Here is a 24,031-nt window from a genome sequence, read left to right on the forward strand (position 1 = left end):
AACATTCTATCTCAACAAGAAAAAAAAAAAAAAAGATAAAAATAAATTATGTCAGAAACTAATTTACAGAGATGATCAATACACTCAAGGCCTCTGAACTAGCCCTGCAAAAAGTGAGCATGCTGGGGGTGGAGAGAAGCAAAAGCGGATGTCCTGTGAGAATTACCTAAGAAGAGTAACTGGGAGCCAGAGACACCGCAGCACAGGAGCTGACCTCGAAGGCCTTAAAGATGAAGCCTTGTTGGCTGGGTTCTGGAGCAAGGCGAGTGAAGGGTTCAGCTTTCCAGGGAAACATAAACCTTCTGTTTTGCTAAGTTCCCCCAGAGAATTAAATCCACTCTGACCGTGGAATCTGACCCTAAGTCTCATAGCTGTGGTGACACCTGCAGAATTGAGACCTTGCGGGAAGATAATTCATGGCTGCATATCTAAGGAGCAATGTTTAAATCTCTGTTCTCCTTTATCTAAATTCTTCCTCCAAATTTATCCCAAAGGAAAGGGCCTGGGGAGGATGCCGATGCATAAACAACATCGCCATGGGGCTCGGAAGGAAACAGAAACAAAATCTGACAGAAAGGATCAACAACATGGCATTGAGCTTATAAATCAGGGCAAAATCACATTAGAGACTCCTATGGGTCATTAAAAGCCTTAGGAATTGTAATGACATGGAGAAGTACTTACTGACTTTAGTAATTTTTGTTTTAAATAAATATGAAGATGGAGTCATTGAACCTGGCTCAAGGTTCCAAAATGTTAAAAAGAAATATTAACATAGTCAGAAGAAAAAAACCTAAAAGGAAATGGATCTCTCTGAGAGGTAAGACTATAGGTGACTTCCCAACTGTCTACAATGAACACTAAGTCTATGAATAAAGAAGCTACTTTCATTTAGAAACTCATTTCATAGGGCTGGAGCAATGGCTCGGCAGTTAAGAGCACTGGCTGCTCTTCCGGAGGACCTGGGTTCAATTTCCAGCACCACACAGCAGCTCACAACTGTCTGTAACTACAGCTCCAAGGAATCCAACACCCTTACACAGACATACATGCAGGCAAAACACCAATGCACATGAAATAATAAATGATTTCACTTCCCTTAGAGGCAGAACGGTTTAATTAAAATATGAGCAATTCTTGATCTTCAATAGGCTTGTCAGTCTCTGATGATATGAATAAGGTATTAACAGGGAAATTCTAAAGAAGAGTTGGTGTTGGGGTCGGGATAACAGTATCATCATCATGGACAGCCGACAAGGAGCCTGTGCTTCAGGGAGACATGCCCCAGTGCACAACAAAGATTGAACTCCCTGGAGGGTCCATGAGACCACCAGGATGCTTCCTTCCCGTGCCGGAAGTCTCTAGGGCAAGAATCGGCTACCAAACATCGATGGAGTTACAGCAGATGGGCAATAGAAGGGAGGATATGGGACTCCTCGGCCCTTAAACCTTGGTTCTACTCTGGAGTTTACACAGAGGTTACACAGTCCTTCATGACACCAGTTCTATCATTAGGGCGGGCAGCTACCACACCAGAACCCAAAACTCATGAACCCGAGAACGTTAGAGATTCAGTAAGGACCTAAGGAAGATTTAGCCATTGACCTTGGACTCCATCATGACCCTAGCCCAGCATGTACTTTGGGAACTTGATCACAGACTCTCTTCAGAGCACTGTGATCCCATTCACGGGTTTTTTCCCTCCAAAAGAAAGCCTGGGGGGTCTAGTTCTCTGTGCTAATTCTCCTCATAAGAATAACAAGGCTGTGTGTGGTGTTGACAGGCTTGTTTTATAGACAAAACAGGCATGCTCAGCACAGCCTTGTCTGTGAAATGGAACGGTTCTGACTCAGCTGTTAGCAGGAAACACAGGCTGAGTGTTCTAGAAAGTCTGGCTGAGTCATGGGTAAGTGGATTAAATAAATAACAAGAAAAGCACATATATACTTAGAGGGCATGAGGACAGTCCACAGGAGGGTGGGGGGCTCTGGAAAGCCAGTGTGGGTTCTCACTCATCACCTAAAATTCACTGTTCTCCACAGAAATAGGTATGCACACACCCTTTCTTGCAAGGTGCCAAGGAGTCCTTTTATAATAGCTACAATATCCACAACCTGGAGCCACATTTCAGACACTCTGGAAGCTGGCAGGGCTCCTGGAGCCACACCCTGGCACAGGTGGGGTGGGAGCTCCCACTGGCATGCCCACTGACAGTATGGGAGACAGCATGCACACGATGTTCCAGACCGACGCGCTCAGCCGTTCTCAGCTGTCTACTCAGGCTAGAAAGACGGGGTGCTAGGGCCCAGTGACCTTGTCCCACACCCTGACTCCCACCAGTGGTGAAGCCTGGCTCCTCCTGGGCCAACTCCTTCTCTGTAGAAGGAGGGGACATCTAGAACAAACTCAGAGCATCACCCAGCACAGCCTCTGCTCCACTCTTGGCATCAGGGTTACCACTACTGTCATCCTCTCAGTGTCTAGAAGGCTTTTTTCCACTCAGTGAACAACCACAGCGTGTTTGCGGCTCCAGCGAATGAATCCATGATTGAATCAATATAAGCATGATCTCTCAGCAAAAAAAACCCAAAGAGCTATTTTATCCCAAACCTGCCTCATCCTGCGAACGGCGTTCTCCAGCCACCCTACTCCTTCCCTCTAATCTGGTGGTGGTTTCCCCTTCGGCCCCATCCCTAGGGCTTGCAGCGTCACACAGTCACCAAACCCTTCATGATTCCTCTCATGGATTCGATGTCCCGGCACCAGGGTCTCCACCTCCGCCAGGGGGCTCGGAGTCCTCTACACCTACTCTTTCCCATACAACCTACTGCATTTCCCCTTCCGCCCAACATGCTCTCTGTTCTCACCCTTTTCTAGAGCTTCATACACCATCTTCCATAAATCTTCCAAATTCCAGTCTTAATACTGCTAGTTTCTGTGGACTCATACTAAATGTACAAATGCATGACTCTTGATGGGATAGCTCCATACATGTATACCATGGACAAGCTTAGATGCAATACCTCACAAGTTCATTCTCTCACCTGTCACTCTTTCAATACACACCCACACACAGAGAGACATTTAGAATCTTCTAGACTAGCTATTGTGAAATACCCAATTAGACGATGTCGATCATCGTTAGCCTGTCATGCACAGAACATGGGAAGTCACCCCTATTCAACTGCACCGTTTACCGTCTTGAACCATCTTAAATGTCCAGGAACATAATGCCCATCAACTTCCCAGTCACAACCAGGTTTCCCTGGTCACACCCGCAGGGGCCCTGTAATCCTTCCAGGCACACATCACAATTTTTTGCCAGCCTTGACATCTTTCTGTCACAAAGCCTCCTGGCATTTAGTCGATCCCCATAAACATGGGAACATTGAAGAAAAAAAAAGTTAGAAGCCTTCACACACATTTAACTACAAAGAGAATAGTCTTGAGATCATTTTCTAATTAACAATGAGTAGGCCCTCCTGGACTCTGTAGAAACAAAACAAAAGCTCCTAGTTCCGTGGTGGGCCCTGTGTCCCTCGAAGATGTGGGCAGCACAGAGGGCAGAGACCCTGTGTGAAGCCCTGCTGGCTATGTTACATCTTGTCAGGTTTCTGCTCGCCGTCAACATTTAAGCAATTAAAAAAAAAAAAAAAAGAAAGAAAGAAAAACTGTGTACCACCACTGTCTGGCAGGCTTTCTTCGCTGGGATTCAGTCTGCTGTCCCATCCCACTCTTCAATGCTCATTACCCAACAAAACACTCAAGACAGAGAAACAGGAAGAATCCACCCCAAGGTAAAACTCCACACCGACTTCAAAAGCAAACCCCCGAGATAAAATTGTAAAAACTTTTGAAGCCTTTTTATTGGGTTGTAAGACACATGCTATACCAAAATACCACCATTTGGGGTCTAGAATCTTTCTTTCTTCCTTTTCTGGGTACAAAGGAAGTTAAGTGAAGGTCTTTGTATAGCAAAGGCACCGGAGGTGGTACCCAGGGAGCAAGCCCTAACCCCCCAGCTTACCAGCAGCTGGAGGCAGTCTACAAACCTTGGATGAGACACCACCCCCCAGCAGAGGCCTGCAGTTCCTCCTTCAACTTGTGAGAGGAAAAAGAAGAATTAGAATAGAAATTTCAGAAATGCCAGAGAAAGTAAAATAGAACAAATTAAAAACTGGAATCGAGGAGAGGAGTCTTAGAATGGGTTCCTTAGCATTTTTGAGGCTTTACGAAGTCGGGGTTGGGTAGTGGGGCAGAGAGGGTATGGGGAAGAGGGAGGCAAGGACTGATTCCTTGCAGGAATATAAGTTTTTGGTCAGCCAATCAAGGCATCTCTAGGGAACGATTTCTTCTCAGAACAAAGATTGGGACTCACCAGGCTGTAACAAATAAGATGCTCAATACTGGTTAAAGGAACTACAGGAATGCATGGGTATTTTGTGGGAGGGGTTAATGTAAATATTATTGGATAGGACTAGCATGTAGCTCAGTAGTAGAATGTCTGCTTAGCCTGAGCAAAGCCTCAGGTTCTAACCCCAGCACCAGGAAATGAATGAATGAACGATGAATGAACAATGAACACACATTGTTAGGGCCTAACATTAACATTTACTCCACACATCAACTTTTTAAAGATGTTTATTATTGTTAGTGTGTGTGTGTGTGTGTGTGTGTGTGAGTAATGTGTGTGCAGGTGCCCATGAAGGCCAGAAGTGGGTATCAGACCTTTTGGAGCTAGAGTTTTGGCAATTGTGAACCATCTAATGTTGGCTCTGGAATCCCAGCTCTGGTTCTCTGACAGGTCAGTAAATGAATGTTCCTAACTGCTGAGCCATCTTTCCAGCCCCATACACATCGACTTCATGTGGCATGGAAACCTCCTACATATGAAAAAAAAACTCAATCAGATTAATATATTCTGGAAAAATACTTTAAATTCCCCAGCGGGTCCTGGGGAAGCTGTTTCCTCAGCAATCTGTGACAGTCATAACCTCAAGTGACTGACAACAAGCCCCTACACTTCTCTATTTTTGCAGTGAAATATCAGAAGTCATTTGGAAACAGCTTGGCCCACAAGTTACAATAATCAAAATTTCAGAGAAATTAGGAAACAATCCGTAGAAGGCTATTTTGAAATACGTCTGGGGATGTGCTATGATACGACAACACTTTGTTTAACAGAATGAAAAGTGAAGTGTAAGGAGGAAAGCCAGGCATTCATGACCAAATCTGAACACAGACACAAACCCCTCTGGCCACGGTGAAACTGTACACAAACCCATACGATGCACGAACCACACTTCAGAAAGCTCTCCGGGACAATCAGTGTGGTTCGGGTGGTTTAGGTTGACACACAGTCCATGTCCAGTAAGAAGATAATTAAGCATTTCCAAATGTGATCTCCTTTTGCCCAAACTTATAGCTTTTCCCTTCTCCTCTGCTCCCCGGGCCACCTTTCTCCACAAACCTATAACCTCTACCAGATGGCTAGTCCCCAGGTCACTACGGGCACAGCAGTCGGAAAACAAGATTGTGTGACCACTGTCAGCTAAGGCTCCTGTGGACAAAAGTGCCCACTTTAAAGGTGACGTGTGTACTCCCCAGTGGCTGCTGGGGTACATGTGCCTTCTAGAAAACAGTAGAGGAAAAGGAGCCTCAGTCTCCCCTCTGAATCCCTTGTCAAGATTCACACGGGCTCTGCAAAGACCGTTTCCCACCATCTACAGACTGTCCACTTCCACACAAGAAAATATGGCCCTGAGGACCGCAGTTGTGGCTGCCGTTCTCACAGGATTTATACAGGACAAGAGGGGACAGTGGTGACAACCCAGCACGTATATGAGGCTCTTGCCCTGCGCTGCTATGGCCCACAATCCTTCACCACCACAGCTGTGCACACTCTGAACCATGTTAAGTTTGCAGAGGCACTGCCCTTCTCTGCAGGTAAAATGTAGGGAGACTTCCAGGGAGAGCTTCCAAGGTGAGAGAAATAAATATCAACATGTGGGTAGATGTTGGGGAATGCCCTGGCACAGGAAAACGCGAACCTCGCTCGAATCACACTCTGGGCTCCGATAACCATGTGTTAAGATTTTTTTTTAACATGGCATTTGATTTTCCAAGGAAACCTGAATCAGCATCTTCACCAGCAACTTCTTCACACCTCTCTCCTGTCTCTGTCCCCGATGGCTAGCCAGCTTACAGTAACAAAGGAGTCAGCCATGAGCACTGCCCTCACCTCTCATGGAAGAGAATGTACCAGAAGGTCCCAAAAGGGCGCAGAGAGCTGGATGCAGCCTTTGTTCCAGCTGCTACCTCGGTGTGTGACATTGGGCAATTCACTTAAGGCATCTCTGGGTCTCACTCAGTTTCCTTTCCTGAATCAGACTGGGCCTAAAATGGTCTATGGCTATCACCTCCAACTCACATCTTGACATCCCAGGAACATACGTAATTACAAGCATCCATTTAATTGTGGGGTTAGAAGAGGGAAGAAACTTCTAGCAATGTCAGCCTTCTTCCTACATGCCTTATTTATACCATGAGAAGTTAAGACATTTCCACCAATCAAGGTTCCAAATGTGGTTTTACAGAAATAAATTCTGTTCTGATATATACACATACAACTGAGGCCTAGCTCACTAAATAATAAATAATCAATTACACCGAGCTACCAAATCAGGAGGTGGCCTGAAATTTGACAAAATGCATCTTAAGGTTTTTCTACTTCAAATTATTTTGCAATTTTTAGAGATTCTGAGTAATGTAGAGGCCGAACAGACTAATGGGTAACATTTTGTGATAGCGTAAATAAAAAATGTATGAATTATCTCCTGCTTTGCATAATTCTACCTGTCATGAATTCATTATAAAAATATGTCTTTCATTAATTATTTCAAAAGTCTGAAGTCCAGCTCATGATATAAATATATAGAAGGAAATAGATATTCTAATAAGGCTGAGCTACTTTCTCAGGAGGCTAATTTATAGACTTTCAGAGCCTACGATGTGCTAGGAAAGTGCATTAAAAATATATGTTGACACATACTTGATGCTGTAGTCTCAGTAAAAACAAATGTTTTCTGTGTCGACTCCACATGCTTTCAAAGCTGTGAGTACACGGATTAAGTTTAATTTGGGCCTTTCTAAGTTCATTTCTACTCTAGGTTTAGTTAACGAGCTCAGATCAAGTTTTCAATCTTCGTGGAAAGTGTTACTTTCTAGTACATATCAAAATAAATAGGGTAGATGGAAATTTCAGACCTGTTTCGTCGCCCGCCTTTCGGCCTCGCTTCCCCAAAATGCATTTTCTCTAAACATCTGCTTCAGTTCCATCCCTAGCTCCCCCAAACCAGGGAGGATGTATCCTGTTAACAGACGCCCACAAGTCTAGCCTCTAACCCAAAACACAGACACAGTGGGGAAGAAAGGCTGAGGAAATTTCCTCATGACCATTGCTGTGGGACCGTCATAGGGAAGGAAGAGCTTGTCACACAGACCATAGCCAAAGCTAGTCTCCAGAAAAACATTTGAAAAGAACTGACAAATACGAGTTTTCGTCATCAAAAGGAAAGAAAGAGAACATCTACTCTTTGTCACGGAAAGACACTTACAACGATGTGTGCGGGCGACGGTGAGCGGGCATCCTTGAGGGCTTGTCTGCTCTGGAGGCTTCCTGCTTGGACATCGAGCAGTGGCCATTTCATCTGAAGGTACTGGAAAAAAGGAAACATTAATTCAGAGGAGGACAGAATGCGAGCTAGTCATCTAAGAAATAAGCATTATGCATTATTTACATCAGAAAGTTAAAAAAGAAAGAAAGAAAAGAAAAATCTAAAACATGCAACAAAGGAGAAGGTATGAGTAAGTTTTCCTGAGAGCCAAAAGTGCAAATGCAAAAAGGTAACATTACTAGCCGGGCGGTGGTGGCGCACGCCTTTAATCCCAGCACTCGGGAGGCAGAGCCAGGCGGATCTCTGTGAGTTCGAGGCCAGCCTGGGCTACCAAGTGAGTCCCAGGAAAGGCGCAAAGCTACACAGAGAAACCCTGTCTCAAAAAACCAAAAAAAAAAAAAAAAAGTAACATTACTAACAAGCACAGTCTTATCTTTGCAGTGTCAGTTGTGGGGTGACTCTGGTAAAGGGGGTCAGGAGCATTAGCTTCTTCAGAGAGAAGGAGAGGTAGAGGGAAAGAGGGGAGCAATGGAGGGAAGGGGTGCAGGGAGGAAAAGAGGGGGTAAAGGCATAAAGCCAACACAGAACCTCAGCCAGAAAGGTCCTGGACCATCTAGCTCAAACCTGCTCTTCCAGCGACCTTCATCTTTAAAACATCACTAAAGCACCAACATCCTTCACTTCCTTTCACAACAGAGAGCGAGCGCTCAGTCATGACCGGCAGCACAGCACTCCCCAACTCACCCCAAAGCTTGGACAACTGAAATCTTTCTTGGCAGCAGAGGCACACTGAGGGCACACCACGGGCACACCACGGGCACCGTGCAAATTATATAAAGAACAGTCTCCATCATTCCAGAGACTCAAATCAAAACAAATAATCTCAATATTCATTTTATAAAAATGAATGCACTTGGGGTGGGGGGTGGGGGTCATGGGTCAGGGGTGGAGATCAGAGGACAAGCTGCGGGGTCCACTCTCCTTCCACCATGAGAGTTCTAGGGATCAAATTCACATCATCAGCCTTGGTGACAAGTACCTTTAACTACTGAGCTCCAGAATTTTGTAGTCAATGAACACAGTGGAAACTTGCTTTGTGTCTGTTCATCTTGCTGAGAATAAGGAGGCACACAAGATGTCTGCCCTTGGGAAGCTCATACTTGTGAGGCAGCTAGCACACATAGAGTGAGGTCAAAACAGAATGTGGGCAGCCATGCCCAGGTCATGCCAAGAAAGATGGTAGAATTTCTGAAAAAAATATTGTGCCGAGTAGATGTAGCTAAGTCTTTAAGATTTCCGTAGAAAGAAAAGACAGCAAAGGACTGTCCAGGAAAGGCTTTGCACGGCCTCCACGTGGGAACAGAGAGGTCAAACAAGTGTATGGTGCTCAAAGATATGCCTGTTTGGCAAATTAAAACCAAGCATGGTTATACCTAAGGTGGAGTGATTCGGAGCCCATCAGCTACCTGCACAAGTACGCTGTCTGCTTTTCCTGCCTAGATCCACACACGGTGGCTTCATCTTTTACAGCTGGAGACTTTTAGCAAGAAGCCTCTGGTAAAGTTTAGCCTGACAAGATCTTCCATCAAAGTTGTTTCTACCTATCTCTAGCTGTCATTTATTAATTGAAGGGGTTGCCATATCTGTGATGGAAGACTAGATCTGCCCAAATATTGAAGGGCATCAGGAGTCTGGGCATTGAATCCTAGCAAGACCCTCCCATTCATCCTTATAACCAAACCACTTCCAAAGTGGAGCCAGGATAACCCTAAGTTTAAAACCACTGGAAACAGAATTTCCAAGGTATCCCCAGCCCTGTCTCCGAGCCAGGAGGCTCTGGGAATCTATTTTGCCCTGTCTCGCCCTGACTTCTTCCCATTCACACTTGCCACATAACTACAGGGGCTGCATTGGTCAAAACCACTCAATAGAGTCATTTCCTTGAGGCCAACCAAAAATGAACACTGGCCAACACTACCTCTCCATCTCACGAGAACCCACAGACAAAACTGCAAAGTCGAATGGCCACACCCACACCTCCTGCTGGGCTCCAACGGAAGGGTCTGATGGGTGGGCAAGTTTTCATCCTTGACCATCTGTAAAGGAGATCTGATTGCATCCTGATGCCAATTCTATTGAGTTAGAACATTTAGGCTTGGTTTAAGGTGGCAGACTTGCCCTGAGGAACCCACCCAAGAACTGTCACACTCAGAGACTTCTAATTCTTAGTGTACATAAAAGCTTCATTGTGTTCCAATCTCCATAGGCTACCTGCACCACATATTTTTATGAGCCTACATTTCAGCGCTCTGAGCCTACAATACACATAATTTTCAATTATGTCAGGGCAGGCCAGGACCGCTGCCTATATAACATTACTGGTTGGAGGAAATGAGAGTCACCCCTGCTGCCCAGAGAGAGCTAACCAAATCCAGATGTGGAGGACAGCCCCGGCCCTCCCGACTGGCAGCGACTCCTCAATGACAGCCTCAAACGCTCCTTTTGGGCGCAACCTGATACCGCTGAACAGCTAGGCACCCACAAATCCATGCTCACTCCTAGAATCTTAACCAGCATGCTGGATGACAGGGTTCCTTTTGGGAAAGCGAGTATTATGTTGGGATTTTCATTTTAAAAGAAGTTATTAACTTCTTCCAAAAGTGACTCTCCCCAGTTCCTTCGTCTTCCACTATTGGTCCTGATTAATAGGGAAAATAAATAAATAAAGGGAAGAAGAAGGAAATTAGGTACAATTACAGCCTAAAGGAAAATCTCTTCCTTCCTGGAGACAGTAAGCCGTGAGAAATTCTATTCTGCTGAATTCTAAAGGAAGACGCACAGTGGAGCCTCAGAAGGGCTGGAGGACACTCACTCTCACTGCCCAGCATTTCCACTGCAGCTTTATACCCTTTGGGGGGAAAATATCTCCACCATCCTACAAGAAAAACACTAGGCTGCTGCTCGCTTCCTCTCTAGCTGCTCCACATGGAAATTATGAATTGCCTACAAAAACATTAAACTTTTCAACAAACGGCAATCAGATGGGGCCCAGGGAATTCCCACATTGAGAACTGTTGAAATGGGGTCTGCTCGCCTTTCATTTAGTCAAAATAATAATAATACTAATAAGGCCATCTTGGCTTAAGCATTTCATCTTTTGTTTAATAATAATGTTCTGATCTTGCCCCATTAGGCGCTCCTCCAAATCATATTTTACACGGTGACTCTAGGAGGTGAGGCTTAAGCTTTGGACCTGTGGGCGAAGGCTCACAGTCAACATACACCGCCCAGGGCCTAAAAGGAATCAGAGCGCAAAAGCCTGCTGAATTGTCAGCACAAAGGAAGAGCCGAGGAGAAGTCTCAGTCAGTAATGTGCTTGCCATGCAAGTATGAAGACCCAAGTTCAAGTCCCATGAACTTCCAAAGCAGGGTACACCTGCAAAGTGAGTGCAGGAGAGGTGGGGGCAGAAGGACCCCTGAGCGTCACAGCCTAACCAAATCCTAGAGCCCCAAGTTCAGTCTGAGATCCTGTCTCAGCGTAACAGCAGCAACGTGGAGAGTGATTGAGACAGACACCTAAAGTCAACCAGTAATCTCCACATGTATACACAAGCACATGCACCCCATCTACACACACACACACACACACACACACACGCACGCACGCACGCACGCACGCACGCACGAAGGAAAAATAATGTAAGCCTCTCTAATTCCCTTCCTTCTTCCACTTCCCCCAACAGAAGGAAAACAGCAAATGCAGATGGGAAGAGCTTCCCAACAGCAGCTTTCCGAGCCGCCAGAGGCTCAGACAGACCAGCCTGCCAGAATCTGTTCCCACGGGTCACCCATATCCTCAGGGACCCCACCATCGGAACCTGCTACTTTATAGCTGCTCCTGGGGCCTGGGTGTGTGTCCCTAAACAAACAGAAGGACTCAGAGCGCAAGGACAATGATGACAAAGTTGCCGGGAAATTCACATCCTTAATTAAACACTGGCAAGGCTTCCCAGCACTTGCTTTCATTCACCGGCCCCACAGATGGACAGGCGAGTAGGGATTGCCCCCACCCCCTTATTTATTCAGGGCAGGGCTTGTCAGATAGTAAATATCTCAGGCTCCGTGGTCCATGACCATGCTCGCCAGTGTAACTTGAAAGCAGCCCTGGGCAAGCATGGATGTGTTGTGTTATGTTACCACATTATGTTATGTCATGTTATGGCTGCATGCACTCTGATAAAGTGTATTTAAAGGACACTGGTACTGAACTTTCTATATATAGGGATACTATTCTTCTCGTGGTTTTTTTTTTTTTCATTTTATTTTTTTAAGATGTATTTATTTATTATGTATTCAGTGTTCTGCCTGCATGTATGCCTGCAAATTCATTTTTTTTTTAATTTTTATTTATTTATTTATTTATTTTGGTTTTTCGAGACAGGGTTTCTCTGTGTAGCTTTGCGCCTTTCTTGGAACTCACTTGGTAGTCCAGGCTGGCCTCGAACTCACAGAGATCCGCCTGGCTCTGCCTCCCGAGTGCTGGGATTAAAGGCGTGCGCCACCACCGCCCGGCTATCATTTTATTTTTTAATTGCATGCCTATGTGTGAGTCTGTGGGAGGTAAGTGCACATGAGTACAGACAAAGAGGTCAGAAGAACACCTCAGATCCCTGGAATCTGAGCCACCTGACATAGATGCCAGTTCACTAGAAGATTTCTCTTGATTTCTTAAATCATTTAAAAATAATAAAACTCAAAAATAAGAAATGAATTCACTAATTAAGACAGTGCTGTTCTTCACTTTCAAGCCATCTGAACACAGATGCAAGCCAAGAGTGAGCTCCGGTTCAAAGCCAGTCAGTCATCTCTGGCTCGAGCAAGTCTAGAAAAAGTGGACCCCACCCTTGTGTAAGTCTTTGGTCTGGATATTCAAATGCAGTCATGTCAGAAAGTATGTTCAGTGGCTCAAAGGCCACATTTCAGATTGAAACGTCGCTGGCAGACTCGTGTTTTGAAGATTATAAAAGAAACTGAGCAGGACATGGTGGCTCACACCTTTAATCCCAGGTGGATCTCAGGAGTCCAAGGCCAGCCTGGTCTATATAGCAAGTTCCAGGAGAGCCAGGGATACCTAGTGAGATCCTCTGTCAAACAACACAAAACAACAACAACAAAAATCTGAGCCCTCCAGCCAAAGCACTCAATCACACACAAGACCACCATTCCAAAGAAGTCATTACCTCTACTGTCCAAGATGGAAGTTCTAGAAACCACTGAGCAATTCTGACTGAGTAAGGGTTCATCACCTCCCAGAGACAGTGTATCACATGACATCAGATCATGCCTAAGAGAGCAACAGGTGGGCCGTCCTCAGGGCACAGAGAAACGACCTCAGAGCTTCAAGAGCAACTGTCCACTTCCTTTCTCCAGAACTTTCCCATATGACAAGTCTGGAATGAAGCCCCATGGTGTCCACTCTACCCTCCACCATCAACAGATGCCGATAGCCATGGACTTACCCAAAAGAAAACGTTCAAGGTGGGTAGAGGGGCAGTGAGGAAACACTCTGTTCAGGGCAAGTGAAGCCAGGGGTTAGGGAGGTGGCTCGATTTGGTGAAGTGCCAGCTTCGCAAGGACAGGGCCTGGACCCACTGCCAGGAGCTTGACAGCAGCAAAGCATGGTGGCAAACACTTGCAATTCCTGTTCGAGGAGGGAGACACTGGATCCCTGAGGCTCGCTGACCAACTAGCCTGGCCTATTTGGTAAGTTCTAGGCCAGTAAGAGACCCTGTCTAAAAAAGGTGAGTGGGTCCCCAGGAACAACGCCCAAGTTTGACCTCTTGCCTCAGTGAGCACTCCTCACACGAACACAGAGGCACACAGACATGAAGGTGAAATTGCCTTGTCCATGAAATAAAGTTCCACAGTCAGCCGTCACTCCGGTAATTAGTAAGAACAAGTGACATCAACCCCTTTGCAACTCAAGCTGATTCTGACTAGGACAGTCTATTTCTCAGGAAATCTAATTAGTTGAATCCATCTTCACAGTGGATCCCTAATGGATCCCTCTGACAAGATCTCCTAGCACACTGGCACCAGGAAGTTGTAAATGTCTTGTTTCTAATAAAATGTCTGGCACATCCCAAAGGGAGGGAAGGGTCACCCATGGTCCAACGTGTCCAAAATCATGAAGTCTTCCCTTCAAAGCAGCATGGGCCAGATGCTGACTCTCCTGCCAACAGGCAACACAGGACAGGAAGAGCAGTGACTACATACCAAATCTTACAGAAAAAAAGGGCTGCCAGAGCCACTTAGCACAGAGAAGAAAGTACCAGAAATAAGAAAATGGGCTGTTGGAGTATCTTCCCAATAGTAATCATCACTGGGCCTCTTCAGGAGGTCAAGTTGTAAGGAATAATACACACACATACACACACTCATACTCACACACAGACACATACACTCATACATGTACACATACATACTCACATTCACACAGACACACACAAACAAACACAGGCACATACAGCTCACACAGACACATACACCCACACACTCACATACACCCAACAGACATATATACAGTCACACACAAACACATGCACCCATGTCTCGTTGCTACTTTTTGCTGCTGTTTTGAATTATAATGTAAATATCTGATATGCTGAGGAGTCGTGACCTACAGGTTGAGAACCACTGGTATAGGAGATTACAAACTCCAGAGCTGGTTCTACTGCAAACAGCCCACAGTGGTTCTATCTGTAAAGGTTTTACTTGCCTATAAAGCATGATAAGATACAGACATCTGTGTTTCTGGTTTGGGATTCAGCATGATGAACACACACTATAGAAACACCAAGGAGAAGAACCCAGACTGAAGCTGAATGCTCTCTAAAGTTAAACAAGGAATGGGGCCACTAGAACTGGTAAGATCGGAGGTTTGGTTGGGTCTTGTCTTTGGTTTTGTTCGTTTTTTAATAAAACCCAACACAGCAGGAACTCAAGGACCTTCTCTTAAAAGCACAGTCCCATTCTCACAGAAAATGACCATGAGAAAAGCCACATACATACAGACGCCAGGACCCAACAGCATTAGTCTTCATTTTCGTGCATCACTCATGGTAAAGATGTTAAATGAAATCCTGTGGTTGGCTTCTGTCACAGCGATATAACAGAACTCAATAATATCACTCGGAACTGAGGTACCTTAGCAGTGACCACTACATCAACAATAATCCTATGAGATAAAGGAGAAGAGGACACAGAACTAATGTTTGTACCAGAAGGAAAATGGGACCTAGCTTGCTACAAGTCACAAGGCTAGTCACAAGGCAGACAAGTACACAGGGCTTCAGGCCACCCACTTCCTTGACTCCATCCGGGCTCGTCTCCTAACTCCCCACGCCTTCCCTGCTTTTCTACCAGGTGTCTGTGCCCACCAAGCACCAACCAGAGAAAAGAGCCATGGACGCTGAGCCAGTGCTTCAAGTACCCAAATCCCTGATCCAGGTTAGAGGACTTGAGCTCTCCCAAGTCATGGTCTACAGCCTCCAGCCAGACTGCACAGCGGTTCCCTGAGCCCCAACAGCTGGTGACTAACTGATGTCTTGCCCACAAGGCCCTGCAGGAACCTCCCATGAACAGGCAGACCAGAGACGGGTCACCTTTAGGCAGAAAACACTTACAATCTCTCATTTTAAAATCAACCAATTGTAGCCACCACAATTTTTATTACTTATAAAAAGGCCAAGAACAGTCAAGCTAATTGGAATGTCTGACTTTACCCGTGTCTCCACAACATGCCGAGGGAGATACAGGCCATCTGCAGACAGAAAATAAACCAGAAGACACAGAGAAGCCTAGGGAGCGAACACGGGTACTGGTAGGAGCTAAGCAGAATGTTGGATGCCTGTAACTAAAAGACACCAAGCCCTTAGTCTTTAGAATATTAAAACCAGATAACTGAAGTGTGGTATGGAAATTTAAAACGGAATATTATCCAGTGAGAACATCAAACAGCATATTGACTCATGCTATGTCCTGAGTGGTCCTTGATACAGTATGTGCTATTCTAAAGAGGGTAGACACAAAGGCGGGGGACATACGTATTATTTCATTTATATAAAACACTCAGAAACGGAGGAGAAAGGGGTGGGGAGTATCAGCTAGGGGAAATGGGGTTTCTTTATGAATGATGAAAACTCCCAGAAATACAGTGCCAGTGTTTGTACGGCCCTGTGAGTGTTCTAAACACCGATGAATTGTGAACTTTATTTTTAAGATTTATTTGTATGTCCGTGTGTGTGTTTGTGTATGTGCATGTGCGTGTGTGCGTGCACATGTGTGAAAGTATCCACAGAGGCCAGAAGAGGGCGCCTGATTCCCTGGGGCTGGAGTTCTAGGAGGGTGTGTGCTGTCACACGTCGCAGGAATCCGACTCTGGGCAACAGCGGCTCTTACCTGTTTGACCATCTCGCCAACCCTGACTGTGCGCTTTGAAGAGATACATTTTGAGGTATCAATTTATTGAGGCACTGAGTCTTTTGATGGCTGTCTCGCCACCACAGCTGAGACACAGCAGGAGGGGAGAACACCCTCGCTCCCTCCACGCCACACCATATCAGAGAGGAGACAGGGAAAAGGGAAGCTGTTTCCCACTGGGACTGTGGCCAGCTGGGTCTCTGGGAGGAGAAGGGCAAGAGCCACAGAGCACAGTCTACCCTGCATGAAGACGCTGCTGAGGAGGGAGGGGAGAGCGTGGCTGCTGGGCTGAAGGGTACACGGCTAGAAACCTGGAGGAATGGCCAAGTCAACAGACTCACAGGCCATTCTGACGTGCACCAGCTCCCTCCCATCCACAATGGGTCAAGCAAGATGGTTCTGTGGGTAAAAGCGCTGCTACCACGCCTGGCCACGCGTGGGTTCGACCCCAGGACCCACACAGTGGAGAGAGAACTGGTTCCCACAGCTGTCCTCAGACCACACGCACTCACCATGGCAGGGGAGCACTCAGTCAATCAGACCACGTAATAAAGTAAAAAATAAAAATAAAAAAAAACTTACAGAGACAAGCCACAGAAACGCAATGAAGGGGGAAATTACATAGCGGAGACAGCTAATATTTGGAATTTTTTTCTTCAATTATTCAGGGGACTTAAAACCACAGACCTCTCATGGATACAAGTGACCTGAGAGGTAGAGGGAGGGAGTGACGGAAGTCTTGCTCTTCTGAGGAGATTTTAGTTTTCATTTTTAAATTATTCGGTTGCTGCTGGGCTTTTTTTGTTTGTTTGTTTGTTTTGTTTTGTTATTTTTTTTTAAATCAAAACTTTTCTTAATTTCTTTCTTGGAGCATTCAAGGCTTAAAATTTTTCAAGTACACAGTCTCTCCCTCCATTCCATATTTCACCCATTCCCCATGACAGAAGATCACCCAACCCGGCAGTGGGCGAGGGAACTGACTCACTTCAGTCCGTCTGCATAGAAAACTAGTGCGAGGCAACCGGACCCCAGCTTCCAGCTCCAGCTGAAACTGCAGCCCTAATGCATTTTCTTTGACAGTTTTTTCCCTTGTCACATCTGAAAGGGGTCAGTGGCTCCAGGGAGGTCTCCCCTTCCAAACTTTCATTGTCGGCTTCTAGCTGTGACAGGCTTGTAGCAATGATGCTTCCTAACCCTACACCCAGGGAAGCCTGGGGTCGGCAGCGCCTCTGGTTAATTTTGCACTGGGAAGAAAGAGCCCCAGGTCTGGGTAGAGATGTCTGACCTCCTGCAGGCCCCCGACCCCCCTCCTGCTCATCGCTGCTGCCTCAGCCAGAGCCGCCTGCCACTCAAGTATCGTCTTGCTGTAACAAATTACTCCTAACCCAGGATTACTGCTCTTTCCAAATCCCTCCTAGAGAGCAAGGAAATAAACATTCTCTCCCAGGACTCTGCCCCACTTGTTCCCCTGGACGGTAATCCCCGCTCTATTTGCTTCTCCTGCGAGCTTCATCTGGGAGGTCTACCAGGTCAGCTAGGCCATCCTGGCCCACTCTGCTCTCAGGCGTAAACTGAATGTCTCAATTGTCCACCGGGCACAGACAAGGATGAAGGCAGGCTTTCTGTCCCCAGACACCCCTCACGATGGCTCTCTCCGCCCACACACTTCGATCTGCCTGCAGACTGGACTGCCCTGATTCCCGTCACCCCAAATTCCTTCCTAGCAGTCCACAAGGATGAGCCCCCGCCCAGCTGCTCTGTGCAGGCTAACACCCTGTGCCTAGGAAGCAGGGCTGTGCCCCAGGGGTGACAGAACATCTGGGGGCAGGCTTAATGGGGTAAAGGGCCAGAGGAAGGGGCTGGGTTGCAGGCTGCAGTCAGAAATACCCGTGGGCCCTGGGCCTGTGGCTTCCCTTCATAAACTAGCAGGAGATATTTCGAGCACAATACGCTCATTGGGGAAAGGAAATACAGTTCTGCTCGCTTCCAAGTCACCTCTGAAACACTGGGAGATTCCGGGTGCTTCAGACGTGCAGGGCTGTTCAGGATTTTTTAATTGTATACACAGCCGGGCTGGTATATGGTGAGGAGCAAAGGGCAGAACAATGGATCTTATAATCAAAGTGGGCGGTAAGGAGATAAGGATCACAGGGGCTGCTGTAAGTGTGACTTTCAAAGAGGGGGCAGCACATGGCTGCCGTGACACATGATCAACAAGGAACACACATCGCACGCCTGCTTCCCCCGGAGAACAAGCCCTGGCTGCGGAGGGAGACGAGGAGGCACCAGGAGCGTGCTCCAGAGTTCCAGCCTCACGTTCGCATGTGTGGGCAGGGGCTGACCACGCTCGCTCCGGAGGAGGACAAATGGCCTCTTCAGACCAACTTTTCCTCTTCCTTTACGTTTGAGTCCTTAGGAGAACTTAGCTGGAGAAGGAGCAGTGGCCATTCGAAGTTAACCGTTAGCTGACCAGTATGTCCAACAGCACCAAGATCGGTTCTTCCTCCCACCTGGGGTCTTTACTATTTAGAGCAAGAGAATTTCCCAGGCTTTGGTTTATTTGTGATCCCAACCAGCCATGAACACAGAACCTGGCCCCATGTGCTTCCAGAGCTCCCAAGGATCCATCAGACAAAGACACACAGAGGGAGGGCCTCGGGCCAAGGAGGGCTTGGCCAAGATCTATCCTTTTAACCATGCCTGGCTCCTGGGCTTTCTCTTCCAGCCCAAACCACAGCCCCTACACACACACACACACACACACACACACACACACACACACACACACACCACACTTCTTTCTCCATCACGGAGTTGAATAACAAGGTTTTAGAAGAAGCAGACTGAATAAAAATACGTTAAAGCTTCTCTAGAGATGGGGCCCCACCACAGAGGCAGAGGGCTTGCTTAGCCTGTATGAGGCTCCGGGTTCCACCTCCATCACTGAGGGATGGGGCAGGGGGTAGGGGGTTCCTCTCTAATTCTATCCTGGGTGACACCGCAGAATGGTGGTCCATACAGGCTTAGGGGTATGAGGGCTCGGTGGGAATCTGGGTGCAATGTACTTCTAAGGCTCCCTGGACATAGAGCTTCACTTTTGTCAGCTTCCGGATCCTTGCCTGTAATGAAGATAATAATGTGGGGGTAACAGCACTCCCTCACGGGGTATCTAGGAGTCAGAGAACCTACCCATCAAGGCTCCATGAGGCATGAGCTAGGTTTACACATGTAAGTTCATGAATACACGTTCTCATCACTGGGAGGAAATATCCGTTTGATGTGCACACACAGAATGTGCTCAGATGCCAGGCTGTCCAGGTTGTGCACTTGACTAAGCAACTAGCTGACAATCCAACATTCTTGCCCACATGCAAATGGGCAGGTCAGAAATTACTCCTTCAGTTGTTTCAAATAGATCTTACCTTCTCTCTTTCTGCTCAGAACTGGGCCTGGCCTTGAGAATTCAATTGTCTAAGTCCCCCAGCCACCTGAGTGGAGGCAGCCCCGCTCGGTTTATGAAGTTTAATGAGGTCCCAGCTGCAGAAGTGGCAAGCACGGCCCAGTGGCTACTGGGATACAAGTGAGTTAGCATCACACAACCTCCAGGACCTCTAGAGTGACCTGCTGCAGACACACACACGCAGAGTCACACTGACACCAGCAGAGAAGAGAAATGCTGCCTCAGCAAATTCTCCTCACCGACAACTCATGCAACGCCTTACCACCTGTGTGCCAGGGACACCCCAGGAGTCCAGTCCTCGCCACCACAGTGTCTCCTTGCTCTTGGAGCACTGAGCCTTGCCTACCCTCTGCAACTGGATTAATTGGGCCCACTGTTAGGAATAGCAGCTAAAGACAAGAACAAGTCCAGCAGCTTACAATCACTCAGAGGCAGATTCAACCCAAGTCGTCCAACTCCATCCACTCACCAAAACCACCAATTGAGCATCTAATCTAGCACATGCCAAATGCTGCCATTCAAAAAAGCTGGATACTTTAAGAAAGGACACTGAAGGTGACCATCTAAAGGCAGGTAACAGAGGTTTCCTTGTCAGTCAAATGAGAATACAAACAAGCAGCCATCTCTTGGGGATCCTGTGGAAATCAAAGGCTTGGCAAGGGGTCTGGTGCCTGGTGAGTGCTCCATAAATGCCAGCTATTATATTATTAGCTCGCTATTATATTTCAATTAATATAATCAGCGTCATCTGAAAATCCCTGGAGTCAGAGCAAGATGCTAACTCACCTAAACAGTAAGTACCAGACAGATACACTGCACAGCGCCCCAAGGGGCAGAACACTTCCCTTGATAAAAACCAAGTATCAAACACATTCTGGCTAACTAGCCTCCAGCCCTTCCCGCCCCACGCCATATTCGCTCATCCACCCAGACTTCTGATTAAGTGGGATGTTCCTCTTTGTCTGTTTGGGCTATTCCCGGGTCCCCCAAGTTCAGCTACAGGCCCAGCACTCTAATTTTCTCCTTGTCTCTCTTCCTGCAACCGACTCCTGCACTTAGAGATGCGGTGCAAAGGCTTGCAAAAGCATCTGCATTCTGCCTCGTGCCCAAACGCTGCACAGAGCAGGTATACGGGGGCACAGGCTGGCTCACAAACTGGGGCTTCGCAGTGCACGGGGTTCAACACAGCAGCAGCCGCTCAAGGCCACACAGAAACCACAGCAGCTCATCAACCAGAGAGGGTCTGCAATGTGCACAGAACAAAAAGGGAAAAGCAAAGAAAACTCGCAAAGGAAGCCTTTCACTCTTCTCCCAGGCCATGCATCAATTCTTGGCTTTCTCTCCTTCGTCTTTCCTCCAAGACGTCAATACAACCTAAAGCGCAAGCTATTAGAAAGATTGTCTGAAGGAGGGTACAAACTGGGGAAGAGAATTTCCAAAAATCGTGGGGTAACCTGGCTTGACACCGTAAGGCATAAAGACAAGGGTCGACCATTTAGCACCCAGTGTGTAAGAGACTGCCAACCCTTTCAATCCAAAGCCTGGCATGGATTTCTTCTGCATGGGCCATGGTTGCCAAGCATGGGGAATGCAGAATCCAGCCAAGGGAGACGGGGAAATGCCCAGAACGAACCCGTGTGGGGATGGAGTTCAAAGTGTGGCTTACAGAGGGAAATCAGGGAAGCTCTAGCGGGATTCTCAGCCACCAGCAACTTCCTAAAAGAATACTTAACCCCTGAGCCTCGGTTTCCTCTTCTGTCATATGGTAGATAAAAACTCTGTCAATCATCACATGGTCAGTGCTCAAGAAACATCAGCTCTCTTAGGACACAGCTGTCGTTATTAGGTTGACGTTTGCTACATTTGATGAGTTGGGCAATAATGTCAATAAGATCTTTTAGTTCCTCTTGCTGTCCAACAGGGTAGTGTGCCATCTGAAATTCATTCCCTAGGGAGCGGGCTGTGGCGGCGTGTGTCCCATAACCCCGACACTCGGGGGCTGGAGTTCAGTGAGCGCACACGAAGTTTGTCAGGAGAAAGGTAGGAGTGGAGAGTGAAGGTTAGAGCAAAAGGGGGAAAGGAAGAGGGGAGGAGGGGGAGGGCATGGGGGAGGGAGAGAAGGGGCGGGCGGCTTGGGGTTATTTTCTAAGAGGCAGAAACCAAAAGGGAAACTGAGCAGTAGGAAAATGCAAAGCAGCAAGAGGAAGAATCGGAGCATCCGCAGTCTCACTATAAAGAGCGCCCTGCGATATTCTACCCAATTTTTTCCCCAATGAACATTCCAGAAACAGGGAGAAGACAGCTCAACCAGCCTAATGTCTTGGGACTAGACATGCAGGTTCTAAGGGCAGATACATGCTCCTCTCACTGGGACCCTGTGAAGGCATGGACCATCTCTTTAAGGCCCAGTGAATATTGAGCAAATGTGTACTCACCCCAGAGCCTGAGGGCCAGGTGCCCTGCATGGCCAATCCCAGCCCTCACCCAAATTGCTATATGGAGGTGAGCAGAGACTCCGTCTCCTTGACCCTCAGTTATTACAAAATAATTTCCCCTCACTAAGCGGCAGCTTGTGGCAGAGCCTCGGGATTCATTCAGTGTGGATTCCCTTCTCTATGCTACATGCCCTCGCCACCAGAAAAGCCTTGGTCATCACATTCATAAAACAGAGATAATGATGATCCCCGCAGGGAGGGCTCTGAGACAACTGAAACCACGTGGACCACAGAACACCAAAAAGCTCAGACTGTCCCTGGTGTAGGGACACACCTGTCCCCACAGGCAGCACTGGAATTTGCTGCCATCATCTTGGTGGCAAAGCATGCTCTTCAGGCAAAGCAGGCCTGGTCCTCCAGCCTGAGGCAGGGACATGGAAATGGGATGTAAAGGGGAGCTGGGCTTACAGGCAGAGTTCCAGGCAGGAAGGTAACCACACAGCCTGAAGTAGAGTCCACACCCCCCCAGTGATGGACAGAGAGACTTTCGGCAGGCTCCAAGATGGTACCCATGGGCTTCTAGTCAGCTGCCTGTCCCTTAGCACGAAGGCCACTGCTTCTGCCTTCTATTCTACCCCAGCCGTCAATCAGGAGTGTTCTTAGGTCTTGACAGCTGGTGACACAGGCGCTGAGGTGAGTGACAAGGTGACACGTTTGCCCTGACTGACTTCATTATCTTCAGGCTACAGTGATTTGTTAATGAGAACAACACAGTGTACATACCAACTTCTAAAACACTTCCCTCGGGCCACAGCTCTCCCAATATTTTAAGAGCCAACCATCTACTCACCACCTCTCACTCCCGTTTTTTAAAGAAGGGCAAAGGTGACATTTCTGCACACCACCAGCTCAAAGCTCTACCACAAAGAAACTTACAAGGGGTTCTGGCCTGTTTGCAACAAAATGGAATCTGGTCTCCCCCGGGTTATCCACACTTAAAACCATCAGGTGAATCCGTCTATGGTTTGGTTTACTTTTTGTTAAGGAGCAGGTGTGAGACCTGGCTGAAATCCACAAGAAAATATGTTGGGCTGCTCATGTGACAGCGTCCACACCTGAAAATCAATATATACAAAGCACCCATTTACTACTTTAAAAGGGAAAGTGCCACCATTTGACCCTGTCCTCTGGGTGGTAGGATTACAGAGAATTCTTGCCTCTTTAGTCCTACTAAGTTATTATTTTGACACCTAACTGTCACAGGCATGGTGGCATACCTGTAACCCTAGCACTTGGAAGTGGGGGTGGGGGTGTCAGGAGTTCAAGGCTAGCCTTGTCTGCGGGAGAAGGGTGTGAGAAAACCATAACTTACAGAGGACATGAGAAGTACCAGGGTCTACCAAGAACAATGACCTTTAAATTTGGCAAAAATTCCAAATGGGTCAATTATGCCATCTCAGGGGAGTCCTATGCTCAAGAGACAAGAGATTCAGTATCAACTCAGGACTTGTACCTGCTCCCCCAAAACGCCTTACAAACAAGGACTCATTCCTTTATTACCATATGACCAAGAGACAAGCAGGACGGACTGTAACAATGACTGCCTCACCCCAGACCCCACCAGAACCACACACAGTTCCAAACCTGTTAGGAGGTTCCTGCAATGTCAACACAAGATGTGTTTACTTCACATTGTCTGTCCACAGTCTGAGGTACATGACATTCTTGTCCCTTGTGGAGACTTCAACAAGGGTGACTAGGTAGACGAGCCAAGTGCAAGAATGCTCTACAGGGCTGCTCTACCCAAGACAGTTCCAATGTCATGACTCATGGCTCACCAGCCCCAGAAACCTATTGGGTTGTGTCTCACTCTTGAGCCTACTGTGGACCCTGCTCCTACCTGCACATACCTGATGACGGCATCGGCTTCCTAGTTAACACTGCCGCCAATTAGAGCCACACCTTGCTCAAGTACCTTT

General features: G+C 47.1%; 1 protein-coding gene across 38 annotated transcripts in view; it reads right to left on the minus strand.

The window, feature by feature from the left end:
* The window catches only part of Tcf7l2 (transcription factor 7 like 2), a 192,333-nt gene that overhangs the window by 109,559 nt on the left and 58,743 nt on the right, over positions 1-24,031 (minus strand). For all 38 annotated transcript variants that reach the window (XM_028875114.2, XM_028875130.2, XM_028875126.2 and 35 more), the window contains one exon: positions 7,617-7,718. In XM_028875114.2, coding sequence (XP_028730947.1) covers positions 7,617-7,718 — 102 coding nt within the window. The remainder of the gene's footprint in view (positions 1-7,616; positions 7,719-24,031) is intronic.

The sequence above is a fragment of the Peromyscus leucopus genome, chromosome 1 (genome assembly GCF_004664715.2).
Source record: "Peromyscus leucopus breed LL Stock chromosome 1, UCI_PerLeu_2.1, whole genome shotgun sequence".
NCBI classification, from domain to species: Eukaryota; Metazoa; Chordata; class Mammalia; order Rodentia; family Cricetidae; genus Peromyscus; species Peromyscus leucopus.